The sequence below is a fragment of the Pagrus major genome, chromosome 18, assembly GCF_040436345.1.
Source record: "Pagrus major chromosome 18, Pma_NU_1.0".
In the NCBI taxonomy this organism is placed as follows: Eukaryota; Metazoa; Chordata; class Actinopteri; order Spariformes; family Sparidae; genus Pagrus; species Pagrus major.
Genome location: NC_133232.1, coordinates 24,567,284 through 24,582,972, shown reverse-complemented (window position 1 = coordinate 24,582,972; position 15,689 = coordinate 24,567,284). Strand labels below are relative to the sequence as shown.

Genomic DNA, 15,689 nt, shown 5'->3' with positions numbered 1-15,689 from the left:
TGTTGTGGGGATGTCTTGAATTTCATTATCAGATTCTTGACTTGAGTTCATCCACTGCTCAGTCCCACGGAAGAAGAAGAAGAAGAAAAAAACAAGAGGGGGCCTCCACCCCGGTCCATTGAGAACCAATGAGCTCCGGTCGAGCTGCAGCAGAGAGTTGGGGGCCATTATGGAGAGAAAACAAACACAGACCTCTGGCCAGACACACACAGCCCGGCCCAGACACCTGTGTCCCATTCACCAAACATATCCGGCCACTTAACACTTCACAGAAGGGGGTAGGGTGGTGTTTGTGTTTTCAGGCTTGCACACCCCACTATGGCTCCTTTAGTTTTGCTTCTTTACCCAAACAGTTTCCGAGCCTCTCTGTGAGGACCAAATGCTTGCGGCTGTAGCACATCCCGCCAAGAGCGGCCAGCCGTCACACCACCTGACCATCGCAACTGACCCGGTTCAAAGCTGCACCCTCGGAATAAAATTGGCAAAAAAAACGGCAAAACAAAGCTCATTCATCTTTCTGTCATTTGCAGTCTCCAGTCGTCCCTCTGTCTAGGTGTCCCAGCCGCATCTGGACTGACCTCAGGGTTTGCCAACACCTGTCCTGCACAGACAGGAACAGGCGCACACACACACACACACACCAACACGCAAACACCTCCCTGCCACCCAGGATGGATGAGAGACAGCAGGCTGGGCAGACACGGCACCGCCTCGGATCAGTGGAGGGGTACACTTGGAGCTGCCAGAAGCTAAACCTCGGGTCGGCACCAGCACAATTCTTTCCACCTCAGCAATTCAAAATGGAGGAGTGGTATGCCGTCAGCTGTGGTCAGTTTGTTACGGTGGATTCTCAATGCCTCGATACAATTTAATGAATTGAAATGGAGATGACCCATAGGCCTGGCAATGCGCTCATAGTTTCCACCCAAAGATCAAGCTAGATAGCGACAGGGCCGGGCTGTTTAGATGGAGCGGAGGCTGTTCGCATGCCGCAATGCTTTGTTTGCAGTCGAGCCAAATGCACTCACAGATGGGAGCCGACTGGACACCAGATGACTCGCTGCTGTGTTGTGGTGGCGTGGTCTGCTCTGGGGCTAAGAGACGGAGGGAAAAGAGAGGAGAGCAGGGGCACTGGGCCTGGTGGGACGCCATGATGCTCCGACCCGCTCTGATCTGAAGCATCAGGACGGTGAAAAGAGTGGTTTTATGCTGTCGTCTCTGTCATCTCAAGCTAACAGAGGAAAATTGAAACCTCTGCGTGACCTTGTGTAGGTGTTCGCTCCTCACTTTCCTACAATACCACTTCTTATCATGACAGCACTGTAAACACCAACTCTAGTTGGTAAACACAGAACATGGTCTTCCTGACGGCATCAGGTCACAGCTGTGATCTTGTTTAAGCTTCAGGAAGAAAAGTCAAACAGTGCAGCACAGACAGCTGCAATAAGAAGATAAGAGCACCAACTACAGACTTAGTTGTCTGGTAATAGGTAGACATAACTTAAACTAAATGCAGTCTGATACAACAGTTCTGAAATGACTCAAACATTCATGAAGAGAACGTTCAGTTTCTGTCCGAGCTGCTTTAGAGGGATTCCCATTCAACTTTATGGTCATTTTAGAGGCTGAAGTTGAATACTGAAAAGTGTTCTCAGTATTCTGTCCACCCCATTTATAGCAATAAAACACCTCTTGGTAAAATACAACACAACAGCACCGCAAACAGCAGCCTCCAAAATGACCATGAAGTTGAATCAATACTTCTCTAAAGCAGTTTCAACACACATAATAACCTTCATGATGGCAGGCTTTATTGCAGGGCTTCATTCATTTCAGTTGTGTGTACCTAATAAACTGACAACTGAGTGAACACAGAGTTGATATTATACTGATACTATAAACACAGCACATAATGGGTGTTAAGATTTGGAATATTTTGTATATATTAGCTTGTTAGTAAAGTGTTTTTCAGCAAGATACCATTCATATTGTGCACTAAAAGCAATGAAAGTTTTGTATTGTTTTTGTTTGTCTCCAAATATCCCTAAAATGGTAACCGTTATACCGTAAAGTTACAGAAAAAAATATGTAATTAGATTATAGATACATTCTGTAGGAAAAGGGAAACACTAACCAACTAAAATAAAGAATGATATACTAGTCTGTCACCATGCACATGCACACACAAAACAACACTTCATGAGTCGCACACTCTGGTCTTGAGTGAAACCAAAATGTGTAATCTTATGGAATACACACTCGTTACTAAGATGGACTAAAAGTCATCCTGTTGATATCCCTTTTCTCTCGCCTTTATTTGCATATTGAGGTAATCCAAAAGTAACTGAATGTTATATTACTTTAATACTGTGATACTTAGATTACGATACTGACTACATTTTTTAATAGGTAATTAATAACTGTATAGGAATACATTTTTAAAGTAACTCTCCCAACCCTGGTTGTATGTTACACAGGGCTGCAAACAATGATTATTTTCATTTTCAATAATCTGCTGATTAGTTACACAATTACTACATAATGTTTTATTCTCTTAAATGTCACAAAATTGTGCGAAATGCTCATCACAATTTCCCAGAGCCCAAAGTGACGTCTTTAAATTAAAAAGAAACCAAAAGTCAAAGAAAAGCAACAAATCCTCACATGTAAGCCGCTGGAACATACAAATGTTTTTTGCTTGAAAAATTACTAAAATGATTAATCAATTATCAAAATAGTTGGCTTTTTCTTTTGATCAGCTTAGCCACAGACTAATCCTTGCAGCTCTACACCAACATGGCATACAACCTGAGGCATGGGTGAGTGCAGCCGTGCACACAACACTTCTACAGTAGGCGGGAGCATGTGTGTGGTATCTGTGGTGCAGCCAGACCCAGCCGAGGCCACCAGACAACTGGGTAAACATACAGAACCCAACCTCCTCCCTCTCCTCCACCTGTCTGCCCTCCACACTCACTCTGTGAGCTTTAGCACCGAGCCATAGGTCCAATGACGTAAGGCTAATGTGTAACATTTAAAACAGACTCACAGTGTAATCTACACTCACACACACACACACACACACAGGCAAAACAGTCCTCATCACAGATTTCTTGTTCTTAGACTTTGACCCAAATACAATAGGCTCCACGTTTCTGAAGATATATATATGCTATGTATGTCTCAATGCAATGACACACACACACACACACACACACACACACACACACACACACACACACACACACACACACACACACACACACACACACACACACACACAGCCTTCAGAGAGTCTAAATGGACAAAAGGAGAAAAAAAATCTAATCGTATCCGATGACTGATAGCACTTATGATGAGGACGGGGTTAGAATATCCCGCAGTGAAGTGGTGCGTTCCCATTACTGCATCTCTCCATCTCTGAAAATGGCTTCATTAACAGGCTAGTGCCGAGAGCTCCCTCGCCGAGTGTATGAACGCGCTGTACCCCGAGGGTCCGCCGGAATGGCTGAGGTGAAGTCCATTAACACTCGACAGCTTGTTTTTTGACCACTAAATAAAACAGGGTGTTTTTCTGCGTCTGCAGTATAAATAGCCTTTAGCTTAGGAGATGTGGATGAAAACTCTTCTTCGAGACTTAAATTAAGCCAATAGATTGGGTTTTCTGTGATACTGCATCATCACAGGTGTCAATCCAGACCTCTGAAGCTTAATGTCGCACCTTTCTCAGAGAGCTGTGGACCCAGAATACGGCTTCATGCCATAACTTGCCTGGAGAGCAGCTAAACAGGATCGACTGACTTTTTGGTTAATCGTCAGAAGCCATTTAAATGCCAATCCTTATTCCGTTTAACGGCCTGTATGAGCCTAATCAGAACACATTGGAGTATAATGCACCAAAGACAACTAAAGGGTTGTCCTACTGCGTCGTTCATTTGTGGCTTGCTCTAGATCAGTGTGTCACCTAAACGGCTAAAATGATGTAAACGTCTGTATCTAAACGGTGGCGGGTGTGATAAGGAGAGGAGCTATAAAAACTGAGCTGTCTTCTGCCGGGGATAAATCCATATCTCACATAACCTGTCCCTGCTCCTCTGGCATACTTCCCGATCCCTCAGGCAACCAGAGCTGGCTACCTCTGAGCATATGACATAGCTCTTACTTTCCCAGCACTTACGCTCCAATCATGTGTCACCTGATGAAACGCTACACCCCAGTCACCATTATTCGTCTGGACACAGAAGCCTCTGGAATGTATCAGATTCCTGCCTCGGGGGGTAGGCACCTTGGAAACATGGTCCTACCTCCACCGGCTCGCCTCTCCCACTTTTCCTCTCTCCCCCTCTCTCACTCTCTCTCTTCATCGTCTATCTTTCCATTCAGCAAAATTCCACCAGAGGCCTGCTTGATTTACACTGCCTCATTGCCCATCTGACATGTGCTCACATTTTTGACTTCACAATAGAAGGATACGTGAGGGACAGTATAGAGTTTCAGGAGGGTTTTCCAGCTTATGTTTAAGCCAACACTGAGGGGTAAACACCACAATAAACGCTGCCTTTCTGCTTGGATGCTTGGTTACATTATCTTGCATGCTTGAGAGCAAGCACCGGAGCTCAACTGGAAATTCAAATTAGAAACCTATTTCGTCCTCAATGCTACAACCACTCTCAACCTATCTCCCCTCTCCAGAGAGCAACAGTTATGCCGTGCAGTACTCAGGCCTGTAGTATTGAGTATCTCTGAGTCACTGGCCTGCGTAATTCAGTCTGGGGAATTATGACAGTGGAAAATCATTTCCCCAGGCCGGGGATAGGAGGCCATGGCTAATCGTTCAGTAATCTGATCTGCCTGCATACTGTAGTCAGCCGCGTCGCTAGCCTTGCGAGCCAGTCACACATGTGGACACCCCCGGTGCCTGCCAACTATCTGATGGAAGCTAGCACTATTCAAAAACAACTCTCCAGGTTTTCCTGAGGATTACAGATGCTATCGGATCATTTGCTAATACTCAGTTGTGCTGTGCTGTTTGAAATGTATTTACTCAGCTCCCGCTCTCCAATACCCTTCACGATAGCGCGGCATAAGCCAGAAAATGCCAAAGCCACATTCCAGGCAGGAAAAGGCACCTCCACACAAAGTGTTTTGCGGTTTACAATGCTGCAGTCTGCCTCTTGCATCCTGGCATATTATTAATCCGAAAGTTTGACTTAATGAGGCAACATCTGAGTTTGTCTGTCAAACAGCGGGCTATTTTGGGTACACATCCAATTGTAGATTCCAGAGAGCCAGTGGTGTTGTAGTAGTATATGAATACGAACCATAGGGAGCAGTACTGTGGCACAAAGCAGTGCTTATACCCAGCAGTGAGGGTTGGGGGGACTTGAGTTTTGGAAAGATGCCTGGCTTCAGCCCCACTCTAAAGAGAGGTCTGCCCCCCACACACTGAGTGTGGATACAAGGGGCACTGACATGGAAAAATACAAGAGCTGGCATGTTGTTGGGCACTGCAGTTCCCAACAGTTACCTTGTGTAGCATCATATGTGACGGTATAGTTACTGCAGTACGACTAAAACGCACATCCTCCTCCAGGTGGAGATGAGCGATAAAGCAGTCAACGCTTTGATTGACAAGTCTTTCCGTTCCCCATTCAAGCCTAAAATGTAAAATGACGAATCGTCTGTGATCATGCCTCATTTTTGATAAACGGCCAATCCCTGCTCGGTGACATGATCTGTCACACACTGCGATGACGGCTACAGTATTTTTAACAACCTCAATGTGTAGGCATTGTAACCCAGTCGCAGCATTTCACAGGCATATCTAAAGTGAAGAGAGATGCAGATAAATGATCAAATGGCTGCGGCAGCAGTGGCAGCCTTCATCAACTGAAAGCGCTAGATCACAGCATGTTTGGCAGCCAGTGGGAGCAGTCAGATGGAGGGTTAGAACAACCAGACAAACAGTTGGCACAGATAAACACAGCGCAACTTAAGATTCAGCTCTCCACAAATTTGACAAACAAATAACAGCGACTGCGATACTTTTTAATCTAATCTGCAAATGGAATAAGCCCTACATGTTTTTGATTTTTTTTTTAACAAATGATGGGTGGAACGTGATAAACAACACATGGCTTGGAAACGGCAAAAAGTGTGGAGCGCCGGTCGAATAAAATCTCATGACACATGAAACCAGAGGGACGAGCAGTTTTCACTCGCAACACAAGAATGTCTTCTGCAGCCGAGGCGAAACGCAGGGAAAGTCCTTATGACTTTGCCAAACACATTCTGAGCGTGAGTCATTCTCCTTTTAGTAAGCTCTCACTCACATTAGGTGCACGCTCCCAACGCGCACACACACCCCAAGGCAACAGATTTCAGGCAGGTCTGGACTGCCCCTTTCTTTTTTTTTCTTTTTTTGCTACAGAGCGGAGTCAAGTGTTTATAGTATTTAATAGATGCAGCTTTCTCTCTCTGGGTGGAGAGACAGTCATTTGCTCCATCTTACACAACAATGAGTAACACAGCAGCCTCACACACACACAGTGAGGGCAGATTCAGGAGGAGACCCTGCATCACTGGTGCATGGTGCAAAATATAAACAACATATGAAGAAAAAAAAAAAACACTGGAAACTGGATGTTGACAGTGCAATCATAAACCACAGCACAGCCAGGGTTATCTCTTTTGTTTATGGGTAGGACAAAATAAGTGTTGAGCTCTTTACTATCTGTAATCAGATGATTCCTACAGGTAGCGAGCTGTCATAACACAGAGCCTGTACACAATTAACACAAGTTCCCGGGAATCATTTTTGCACACATTGAGTTAAAGCAGTCGTCCGCATTCCCACGCTGCTCTTTTATCAGCCTCCTGTCATGTGCAGTGCTATTAGATTAGCTGGCAGACAGTCGTATCGACCTTTAATTCCAATTTGCACACACAAAAATCGTTTGGCCTCTTCATTGCGAGCACAGACGCATCAGTGTGTATCCGTTTGTGGGCAGATGGCTACAGTGTTTGGAAAGGGGTGTTTAAGCTAACTCGAGCATTTGATTAAAAAAAAAAATGTAAAAAAAGAGGAACTCTGCAGCTGCAAAGTTACTGAAACAAGTTGGTGTGTTGTCGCTGCTCGCGGGCTGCATCATGGTATCCGGGCTGGATAAAGGAATGCCGATATTAAATGTGGGAGCAGGGCAGCCGGACACAGCCTCTATCCGGAGCACAAACTTCCACCGACAACACGTAGCGTTAGCCTCCTTTTCTCCGAGCTACAGCACCGAGCCTCCACCATAGCACCGGGGCTTTTTAATGTTTCCAGCCAGGAGGACGGAGGGAGGAGGAGGAGGAGGAGGAGGGGGGAGAGAGTCAGGCCGAAAAACTGGCCTCATTCTCCGCCTGCGCCAGACAGCGCTCACTAGCACTGGCCTGGGAGACTGAGCGGCGGCGGCGGCGGCTCTCGGTCGTGTACCAAACATGTGCGAAAACACCGCGACGAGACTTGTGTTGTGTCGATGTACTCACCTTGTGTGGGTTCTCGGTGGATGTGGGACGACGCTGGCTCGCTGAGGTGAATGCGGGATTGAAGCGCGCCGGGAGCAGGTCGTCGTCGTCGTCGTCGTCGTCTCGCTCTGCTGTCGGCCGTGATGTGGAGGCAAGCGGCGCACAGCGGACTCGGCTGGGAGAGATCGGGAAATCTGAGAATGCCCCTCTCTTTCTGCAGCCCTGTGCGCCGGCAGTGGCCCATAACTGTCGACAGGGGGCGCCAGCACAGCACAATTTCCCCCCTCCCGCTTCATAATACGCATACATGCATGCACACACACACACACACACACACACACACACACACACACACACACACACACACAACTCCTCAAAGAAATCGGTGTGCGATCATACTCCTGCAGGGGCTTATCTGCACCCCTGCTCCTCAATACTGAGATTACAGACGCCTTGATGTGTTTGGAAGTGCATGCACGGAATTTAATATATATATATATATATATATATATATATATATATATATGTATATATATATATATATATATATATATATATATATATATGTATATGTATATGTATATATATATATATGTATATATATATATATATGTATATATATATATATATGTATATATATATATAGAAAGAGCTCAGGGATGGTCGTGATGATTAGTCACCACATCACGCAGATTACGCAACAAGCGCCCATGCAAAAGGTGTTTTTTTTTGTATAATCATCAAAGGGAAACAAATTCAATCTCTGTTTCATAATATGCCTTTAACATCACTTGTTCGATGTCATTGGTACTCAGTGATCATTTAATACTAAAGCCACTGCTGTGATATTCTGGGGAACTCTACTTTTGTTGTTTTTTGTCCCTTATTGCTCTTTGTGTCCACAGTTCTTATATTGTGGATAGTGTGAAAAATGTTCATAAATAATAAATATAATGATATATAATAATAAAATAAAGAGTTTAAAATATTAATTTAAAAACAATAAGAATGGACAACAAACACCATAAACCTTGCTATCAGAAAACTGAAACACTGCGATAAAATTGACACATTGCGGAAAGGAAATTCTTGGAGTATGAGACATATATAAGTATTTTTTTAAAAAAGAGGGGGGAAAACACAATGAAGAGCAACTCTGGCAGTGCTGGAAGTTGGTAACGAGTACCAGTGGTTAGAAAACCATCCAACAGAAGGATTGTTTTGATGAAGGAACCCAAAAGTAGAGTGAAAATGACACCAACACCCCACTGGTACTGACCCAGTATTGTGTTGGTGCTTTGTCGACCCACACTTGATTCATTTTGAGCCTAGGGATTTGTGCCCTATAAATGAGTTTAAAATATAAATATGATCATAAATAAACACAGTGCATAACATCAACAGAACCATCAACACCGCTTTCTGAGGATATAATTTCCTGAATGGAGCTCCCACCCGGAGCAGCTGTGATGTAGTAGTACACCTACACGTCGTCTGACCTCGTGACTCATGAGGTTGGTGGTGATTTTGATTACGGAGTGGCTGAATCCGACACAAAGCCCTCCTTTAAAATAGCTTTGGCTGTCTCATCCACATCACATGATAGAGGAGATAGGGTCACGCGACTCATTAAGACAAAGACGGCCATGGCCAGGAGGTTTACTTTGGTGTCCCACTAAGCACAGGGTAAGACACAGAGAGAGCACCCAAAGGAAACAAGGCGGAGGAGGCTACTACAGATTTAATTTAACCCTTTCTCATGGAATATGATCACAGGATCAACTGTTGATCGGTAATCAGTGTCACAAAGCTGATCAGCACAATGCAGCAGATTATACTTTGGAGTGAGTGAATCTAACTCAGACACGAGAAGCAGCAGAGGGGAGTTGAGTTGTTTTTCATTTGAAAGAAGCCTAAAAGTACAGCAGACTTCCTTTTCTGGCCTGAATGGCAGCTGCACCATGAAAGAATTTGCCAGCTCTTCAGACCTGTATCTAATCCCTGTCCTTTGACTCCACAAACTCACCCTGACCTTAAATAAACATTAGGGGCTTAATGTCCTTAAATAATCTCAAACATCCTTTGCTGCACTAATTGGAGTTTCACACAGCAAAGACACCCTGACCTGATTTGGAACAGGTGGATAGATAAACGGTAAGCGGACTACACAATTGGCTTAAGCTCACACACAGGAGCCAATCCGTCTGTCTGTGTTACTGACACACAAACACACAGAGGTGGAAAAATCACTCACACCCTTCACTTAATTAAAACAAGTGCTACCAGAATGAAAAATTAGTTCAAAATCTCACTTGAGTAAAGAGGCATTATCAACAAAATGTACTTTACGTGTCAAAGGTACTCATTCTGCAGAGCGGCCCCTCTGATACATTGTTATTTGTGTTAATTACAGAAGGCTATTGTGTTGCTAATGCCTTACATATTATGCATTAACATTTAACATTGTAGCTGGCAAGTGTGAAGCGGCACAAGTACTTTATTACAGCTGAGATATTTATTAATGAGCATTGCATCATATTTTATAATATGATCATAAGTTTTGTTTGCGAAAGTCTTAATATGCAAAGTGTCAGATAGACCTAAATGTAATGTCCATATCCATTACTTCCTGTCACACACACACACACACACACACACACACACACACACACACACACACACACACACACACACACACACACACACCTTTTCATCTGGAGTTACATATAATACACCTGTACAGCTAATAGTGCTACTTTCCATACATAAATATTTGTTTGATACATATATGCCTGCACATTTTTCTAAATTAGATTGTGTGATAGTTTCTTGAACTAGGGCGACACCCTAAGGTGAAACGTGGCTCTCTGGCGCGGTGCATTGTGGTCTGACACCTCTTGTGTCTTTGCCTGTTTGGCCCGTTTTGGCTCACACTCTTCAAAATGGCGACGTCCCTGGGATCCAACACCTACAACAGACAGAACTGGGAAGACGCGGTACGTTTAATCGGCGCACGGCAGGGTGTATGACTGAGACGAAACAATTTCCAGTTCAGTTTGAGGAGTTTACGTGATCATACGATCTGCCAGCTTGCCTCTAAACCTGGCGGGTTAGCTCGGTAGCTAGTTAGCCTCCCGTTAGCTAGCTAGTAGTAGAAGCGTGGCTGCTACGTTCATAGCATGTCTTTGTATTACGTTAATTCATTTAGCATATGTCTTCCGTCTGTACCCAGCAGTATTGAGCTACAGAGGATGGCTGATAACATTTAAAATCAGACTAAGAAAAAGCTACTTAGCGTAATTTAACCTCAATGTGATTTGTGCTTAAATTAGCAAGCTAAGCTAAACAAAGCTAAGCGAGGCTAGCACTAGCAGGCTAACAATAATAAATACGAAGTGGTGTCAAGTAACGCTAACCAGGTAACGATTTCCACTCGTAACTGAGTTTCGCAAAACCGAAACAATCCGGTGCACAATGAGGTTATTGTCTGATGTTTTGGACCATGCTCTCGGTAATGTAGTTAAGCTCATACCATCATAAAATCTGAAGCTGTAACGTTAGTTAGCTTGGCAGGCGATGCTAGTTAAGGGCCATATCCGCCTGTCTGACAGCAATCATAACTTTGTATTGCGACTTGGGGAAATGCCAGAAAAAAAAACTGTGCTGTAAACAGCTCTCAGTTCAATTTAAAACTTGTTGAGTTATCATTTCAACCAAGCTCGTTGTTTTCTGGTTGTCATCATATTTGAAAAGTGGTCATTGTAACTTAACGTCAGTGTAAAACTCTGAAGTTGAATACCAAATCGTAACCCTTTAATGCATTATTTGCTCATGAAGCATTTGTAGTTTCGAGCCTTTTATAGGCTCGTATAACCCGACTATATAAGGCAACAAATCAAGTTTCCTCACTTGAGCCCTGACACATCAGGGCATTAGGCCAATGTTGGTTTTACCAAGACACCAGAATATAAACTTTGCAACCTTAGACCATGTAGTTGACGTTTGAGCCACAAGAGCTGCTTATATTTAGGCGTTTGGCTGTTGATGCTGTCAGTGGGATGGATCAGAGCAAGGTCATCTTCAGCAGTTAGCACTTGGTGTGAAACAGCATCCTTCAACAGATGGCAAACTGAGACTGAGCAAGTCCTGTTGCACCCCCTTTAGTCACACATGTAGTTGCTCACAGCAGAAAGTGAAACAGAGAAAGTAGGCCAAGTACATCAGGGGTCAGAAGAATAACAAATGGTGCTTAGACTTTACTAAATGAACATGTGTTTTCCTTTCTCTTCCAGGATTTTCCAATTCTGTGTCAGACATGTTTAGGAGAAAACCCTTACATCCGTATGGTAAGCGTGCATTGCTGTTTCTTCATAATGAATTGTTTATTTTCTTGTTGTGTTGCTACTAATAGACTTCTGATTTGTTCATGCTTTGTTTTACAGACCAAGGAGAAGTATGGGAAAGAATGCAAGGTATGTTTTGCATTTACACTTTATATCTCGGCTATGCAGCACACAACACGGTTCAGCTTAAATGTTCAATATGAGAATATTTGTTATGTTTAATTCTTCGCCCGACAGATCTGTGCTCGACCCTTTACCGTGTTCCGGTGGTGTCCAGGGACCCGGATGCGTTTCAAGAAGACAGAGGTCTGTCAGACCTGCAGTAAAATGAAAAATGTTTGTCAGACATGTCTGCTGGACCTGGAGTATGGTGAGTCTCTATGACTGATTCTGTGTACATTTTTTATGGCTCACTGAATTATGTAACTAAGTGATTTTAACTCCCATGTCGCACTTTGTGTTTTACAGGTTTGCCTATCCAGGTCAGAGACACTGGGCTGTCAGTGAAAGATGAGGTTCCTAAGTCAGATGTTAACAAAGAGTACTACACACAGAACATGGAGAGAGAGGTATACCTGCCTGCTGATGAAAACACAATCTTTTGTTGTTATCGTGATTTTCATACAGCTGCCATAGTTAAAACTAGCTTGTAGGGATGTCCTCTGCACTTTTCTTTGTCCCCAATTTCAAATCCTTAAAGTAGTTTATGCTGAAACATGAAATAGTGGGAGTGAGTTAGTAGAGGTTTGGTTTAATTTCACTAAATAAGGCCCACAATGGGACAGCCCTAATCCATCTGTTTGGACCTCTGTGTTCTCAGATAGCCAACTCTGATGGCACACGGCCGGTGGGTCAGCTGGGCAAGGCACCCAGCTCTAGTGATATGCTGCTGAAACTGGCCCGGACCACACCGTATTATAAGAGGAACCGGCCGCACATCTGTTCCTTCTGGGTGAAGGGAGAGTGTAAGAGAGGGGAGGAGTGTCCCTACAGGTGAGTGAGTCTTAATGACTGATTTTTTTCCCCCTCCTGATTTTAATCTTTATGTATCTGTTTAAATGTATTAGTACTGATCGCTAAGGGTTAAAAAAAACAAGTGTTTTATTAGCGATTTAATGTGGCTGTAATTTCCTTATATTTGTTACAGTTGCATTATCTCATTCTTGTTCTCCTTATCAGGCATGAGAAGCCCACAGATCCTGATGACCCTCTAGCTGACCAGAACATTAAGGACCGTTACTACGGCATCAATGACCCAGTGGCTGACAAGCTGCTGAAACGGGCCTCAACTATGCCCCGACTGGACCCACCAGAGGACAAGTCCATCAGCACCCTCTACATAGGCGGTTTGGGAGATACTGTCACAGATGGAGATCTCAAGTAAGGATTTGTATTCCATAATAAGCTCTTGTACAACTTCCTGTGGCCTTTGAGAGTTGGCTTTACTCATTTTGCAAATGTAGTTAAAAATCTGTAGCAATATGTCATTTACTGCCAGTGTTTTGAGACTATTGGACTGTTTTTATTGCAGGAGTCACTTTTACCAGTTTGGTGAGATTCGCACCATTACCATAGTCCAGAGGCAGCAGTGTGCTTTCATCCAGTTTGCCACGCGGCAGTCAGCTGAAATGGCTGCTGAGAAGTCCTTCAACAAACTCATCATCAATGGACGAAGGCTCACTGTCAAGTGGGGAAGGTAAGAAGCTGATTACACCATGTTCAAGGAGCACGTGTGTTTGAAATAAACCATCTGGAGTAATGCTACCATCACATTCACAATTAAAAATAAACTGAGTTCACTGCTTTTATAATATTATTAAACAGTAAGAGCTTTACCAAGGCAAAGAATTGGTGCAGCGTGGGGCACATGAATAGTCAACATTATTCAATGGTATTTATCAAAGTAAGTGATGTGATTAACATATATAATCTTATATCTGTTGTCTCTGTAGGTCTCAGGCAGCAAGAGGAAAGGATGGCATCAAAGATGGTGTCAGTGAGATGGGCACTAGACTGGATCCAGTACCTGGACTGCCCGGAGGTGAGTCTACAAATACAACAAGTGTTTGAATTTGTGTGTATGTGTGCAAATTGACGTAGTCATGCGAGTATAATTTGAAGAAGTACTTAATGCTTTATATCATTTGTTGATTCTTTCTCTTCTTTTTCGCTCATATATACTAGAAAACAATTGGGATTGATTTGTAGAAATAAGATCTGAATTATTGACTATTTTTATTCTTTAATTCTATTTTCCTTTGTGCTGTAGCTCTTCCTCCACCACCAGCTTTAGATGAAGAAGCTCCTGCAAACTACTTCAACCTGGACCCCAGCTCCTCACCCGCTGTCATGAACATTGCTCTTCCTCCACCTCCGGGCATCAACCCACCTCCTCCAGGTAAAATCCTAACCATGATCTCATAGATGATGGATAGTAAAGTACGTCAGATGTAGAAGAGTTATTAAAATTATCCCTTTTACTTAAAAAAACTATAAAGTTTGGTAACCTTGATCTGTTATTATACCTTTTACACAATACATGTTTGCAAAGCTGCTGAGAAGAATTCATGTTGCATAATGTAAATTAATTAAAATGTTGAGAAAAGGTAGAAGCCTAATGCTTTATTCTCTTTTTCATTTGCTCTATCAGGTTTTGGGCCTCCAATGTTTCACCACATGGGTCCCATGGCTCCACCTATGCCCCCTCCAATGAGCATGAGACCTCCTGGTCACATCCACTACCCCTCCCAGGACCCTCAGCGCATGGGTGCCCATGCCGCACATGGCTCCCGTCATGGCGATTAGCTGCTACAGTGAAATCATTCTGTGATTAGGTGTCATTTTTTCCCCCTTTCGTCAAACCTGGTCAGGTCCTTTCACTTCAGATCCCGTCAGTGGGCCTGAAGCAGGCAGCAGAATACTCGTGGGAGAAACGCACAGCGTAGAGAAGTAATTTCTTACAGGATAACATCTGACTGATTATGCCACCAGCAGTGCAGTGAATGAACTGAACGAGGACCATCTGTGTCTGGATAGACGACAACCAGGATGTTACAAGATTAATTTGTCACGACTTGCAGTTAAACAGCATCTGAACAGCGGAGGTTAACATGGTAAAAGACTCATACTGGCTAGTGTGGTCAGGGGCCATAAGGTTTTAACAGGCTCCTTTGGTTGGAGCCATTGTACATATAAAAATGTATACTGTAGGTTCAACTTGTATTTGTCAACTCGTGCACAGTATCACATGGAGTAAAATTCTGAGGAGCATTTTTAAAAACCTGTTGATTTTCAGTTGCGTTGTCTTTTTTTTTATTTGACACAAACTTTAATATTTCACAGCATAATGACTTTGTTTATTGTAAGGCTTTCTTTGAATGTTGTTTTCACTTGTCATTAAAATGACACAATTTTGTCATTAATCATTTCAGAGTGCATATTCTTCATTAATACTTGTGCTGTTTTAACAGAGCAGAGTTGTCTCCTGCTTTTGTTCTTATAGTCGTACCAATGTTACGATACAATGGTAGAATAAAGATGTACGTATCAGATGGAGACTAGAAGGAAGAAAGAGGGCAGTTGGGTATTGAAACATTAATGTTTAGATAATACTTAAAGGAGACATGTTATTTTATTTTGGGTTACTACTAGAAAAAGTTTACATGCTTTAATGCTCATAAGAACACATCAGTTTTCTCAAACTGTCCAGTGCTGCAGCTCTGTATTCCCCCTCTGTCTGAGATGCCCTGTTTTGGCTCCTGTCTCTTTAAGGCCCCCCATCCGATACCCAGTCCGCTCTGATTGGCCAGCTCACACACGCCTGAGCCAACACCCCTCAGT

At 43.4% G+C, this 15,689-nt stretch overlaps 2 protein-coding genes across 2 annotated transcripts in view; one reads left to right on the top strand and one right to left on the bottom strand.

Annotated features, from left to right (window-relative positions):
• The window catches only part of ndst1b (N-deacetylase/N-sulfotransferase (heparan glucosaminyl) 1b), a 46,956-nt gene extending 39,239 nt beyond the window's left edge, over positions 1 to 7,717 (bottom strand). The window contains exon 1 of the mRNA XM_073486715.1: positions 7,528 to 7,717. The gene's annotated coding sequence lies outside the window, so the exon portion shown is untranslated. The remainder of the gene's footprint in view (positions 1 to 7,527) is intronic.
• A 2,678-nt stretch (positions 7,718 to 10,395) lies between these two features.
• rbm22 (RNA binding motif protein 22) lies at positions 10,396 to 15,276 on the top strand. Its single transcript, XM_073487543.1, has 11 exons — positions 10,396 to 10,502; positions 11,799 to 11,852; positions 11,949 to 11,978; positions 12,087 to 12,219; positions 12,318 to 12,418; positions 12,670 to 12,842; positions 13,029 to 13,229; positions 13,381 to 13,545; positions 13,802 to 13,890; positions 14,119 to 14,247; positions 14,500 to 15,276. The coding sequence occupies exons 1-11, from the start codon at positions 10,449 to 10,451 to the stop codon at positions 14,652 to 14,654; spliced, it is 1,284 nt and encodes a 427-aa protein (XP_073343644.1). The 5' UTR covers positions 10,396 to 10,448; the 3' UTR covers positions 14,655 to 15,276.
• Positions 15,277 to 15,689: the final 413 nt, after the last annotated feature.

Excerpts from the sequence above, each read along its gene's own strand:
- rbm22 (XM_073487543.1), top strand. The coding sequence starts at position 10,449 with ATGGCGACGTCCCTGGGATCCAACACCTACAACAGACAGAACTGGGAA. Across the intron at positions 11,853-11,948 it reads AAAACCCTTACATCCGTATG|ACCAAGGAGAAGTATGGGAA; the intron begins GTAAGCGTGCAT and ends TTTGTTTTACAG. Across the intron at positions 13,546-13,801 it reads CTCACTGTCAAGTGGGGAAG|GTCTCAGGCAGCAAGAGGAA; the intron begins GTAAGAAGCTGA and ends TTGTCTCTGTAG.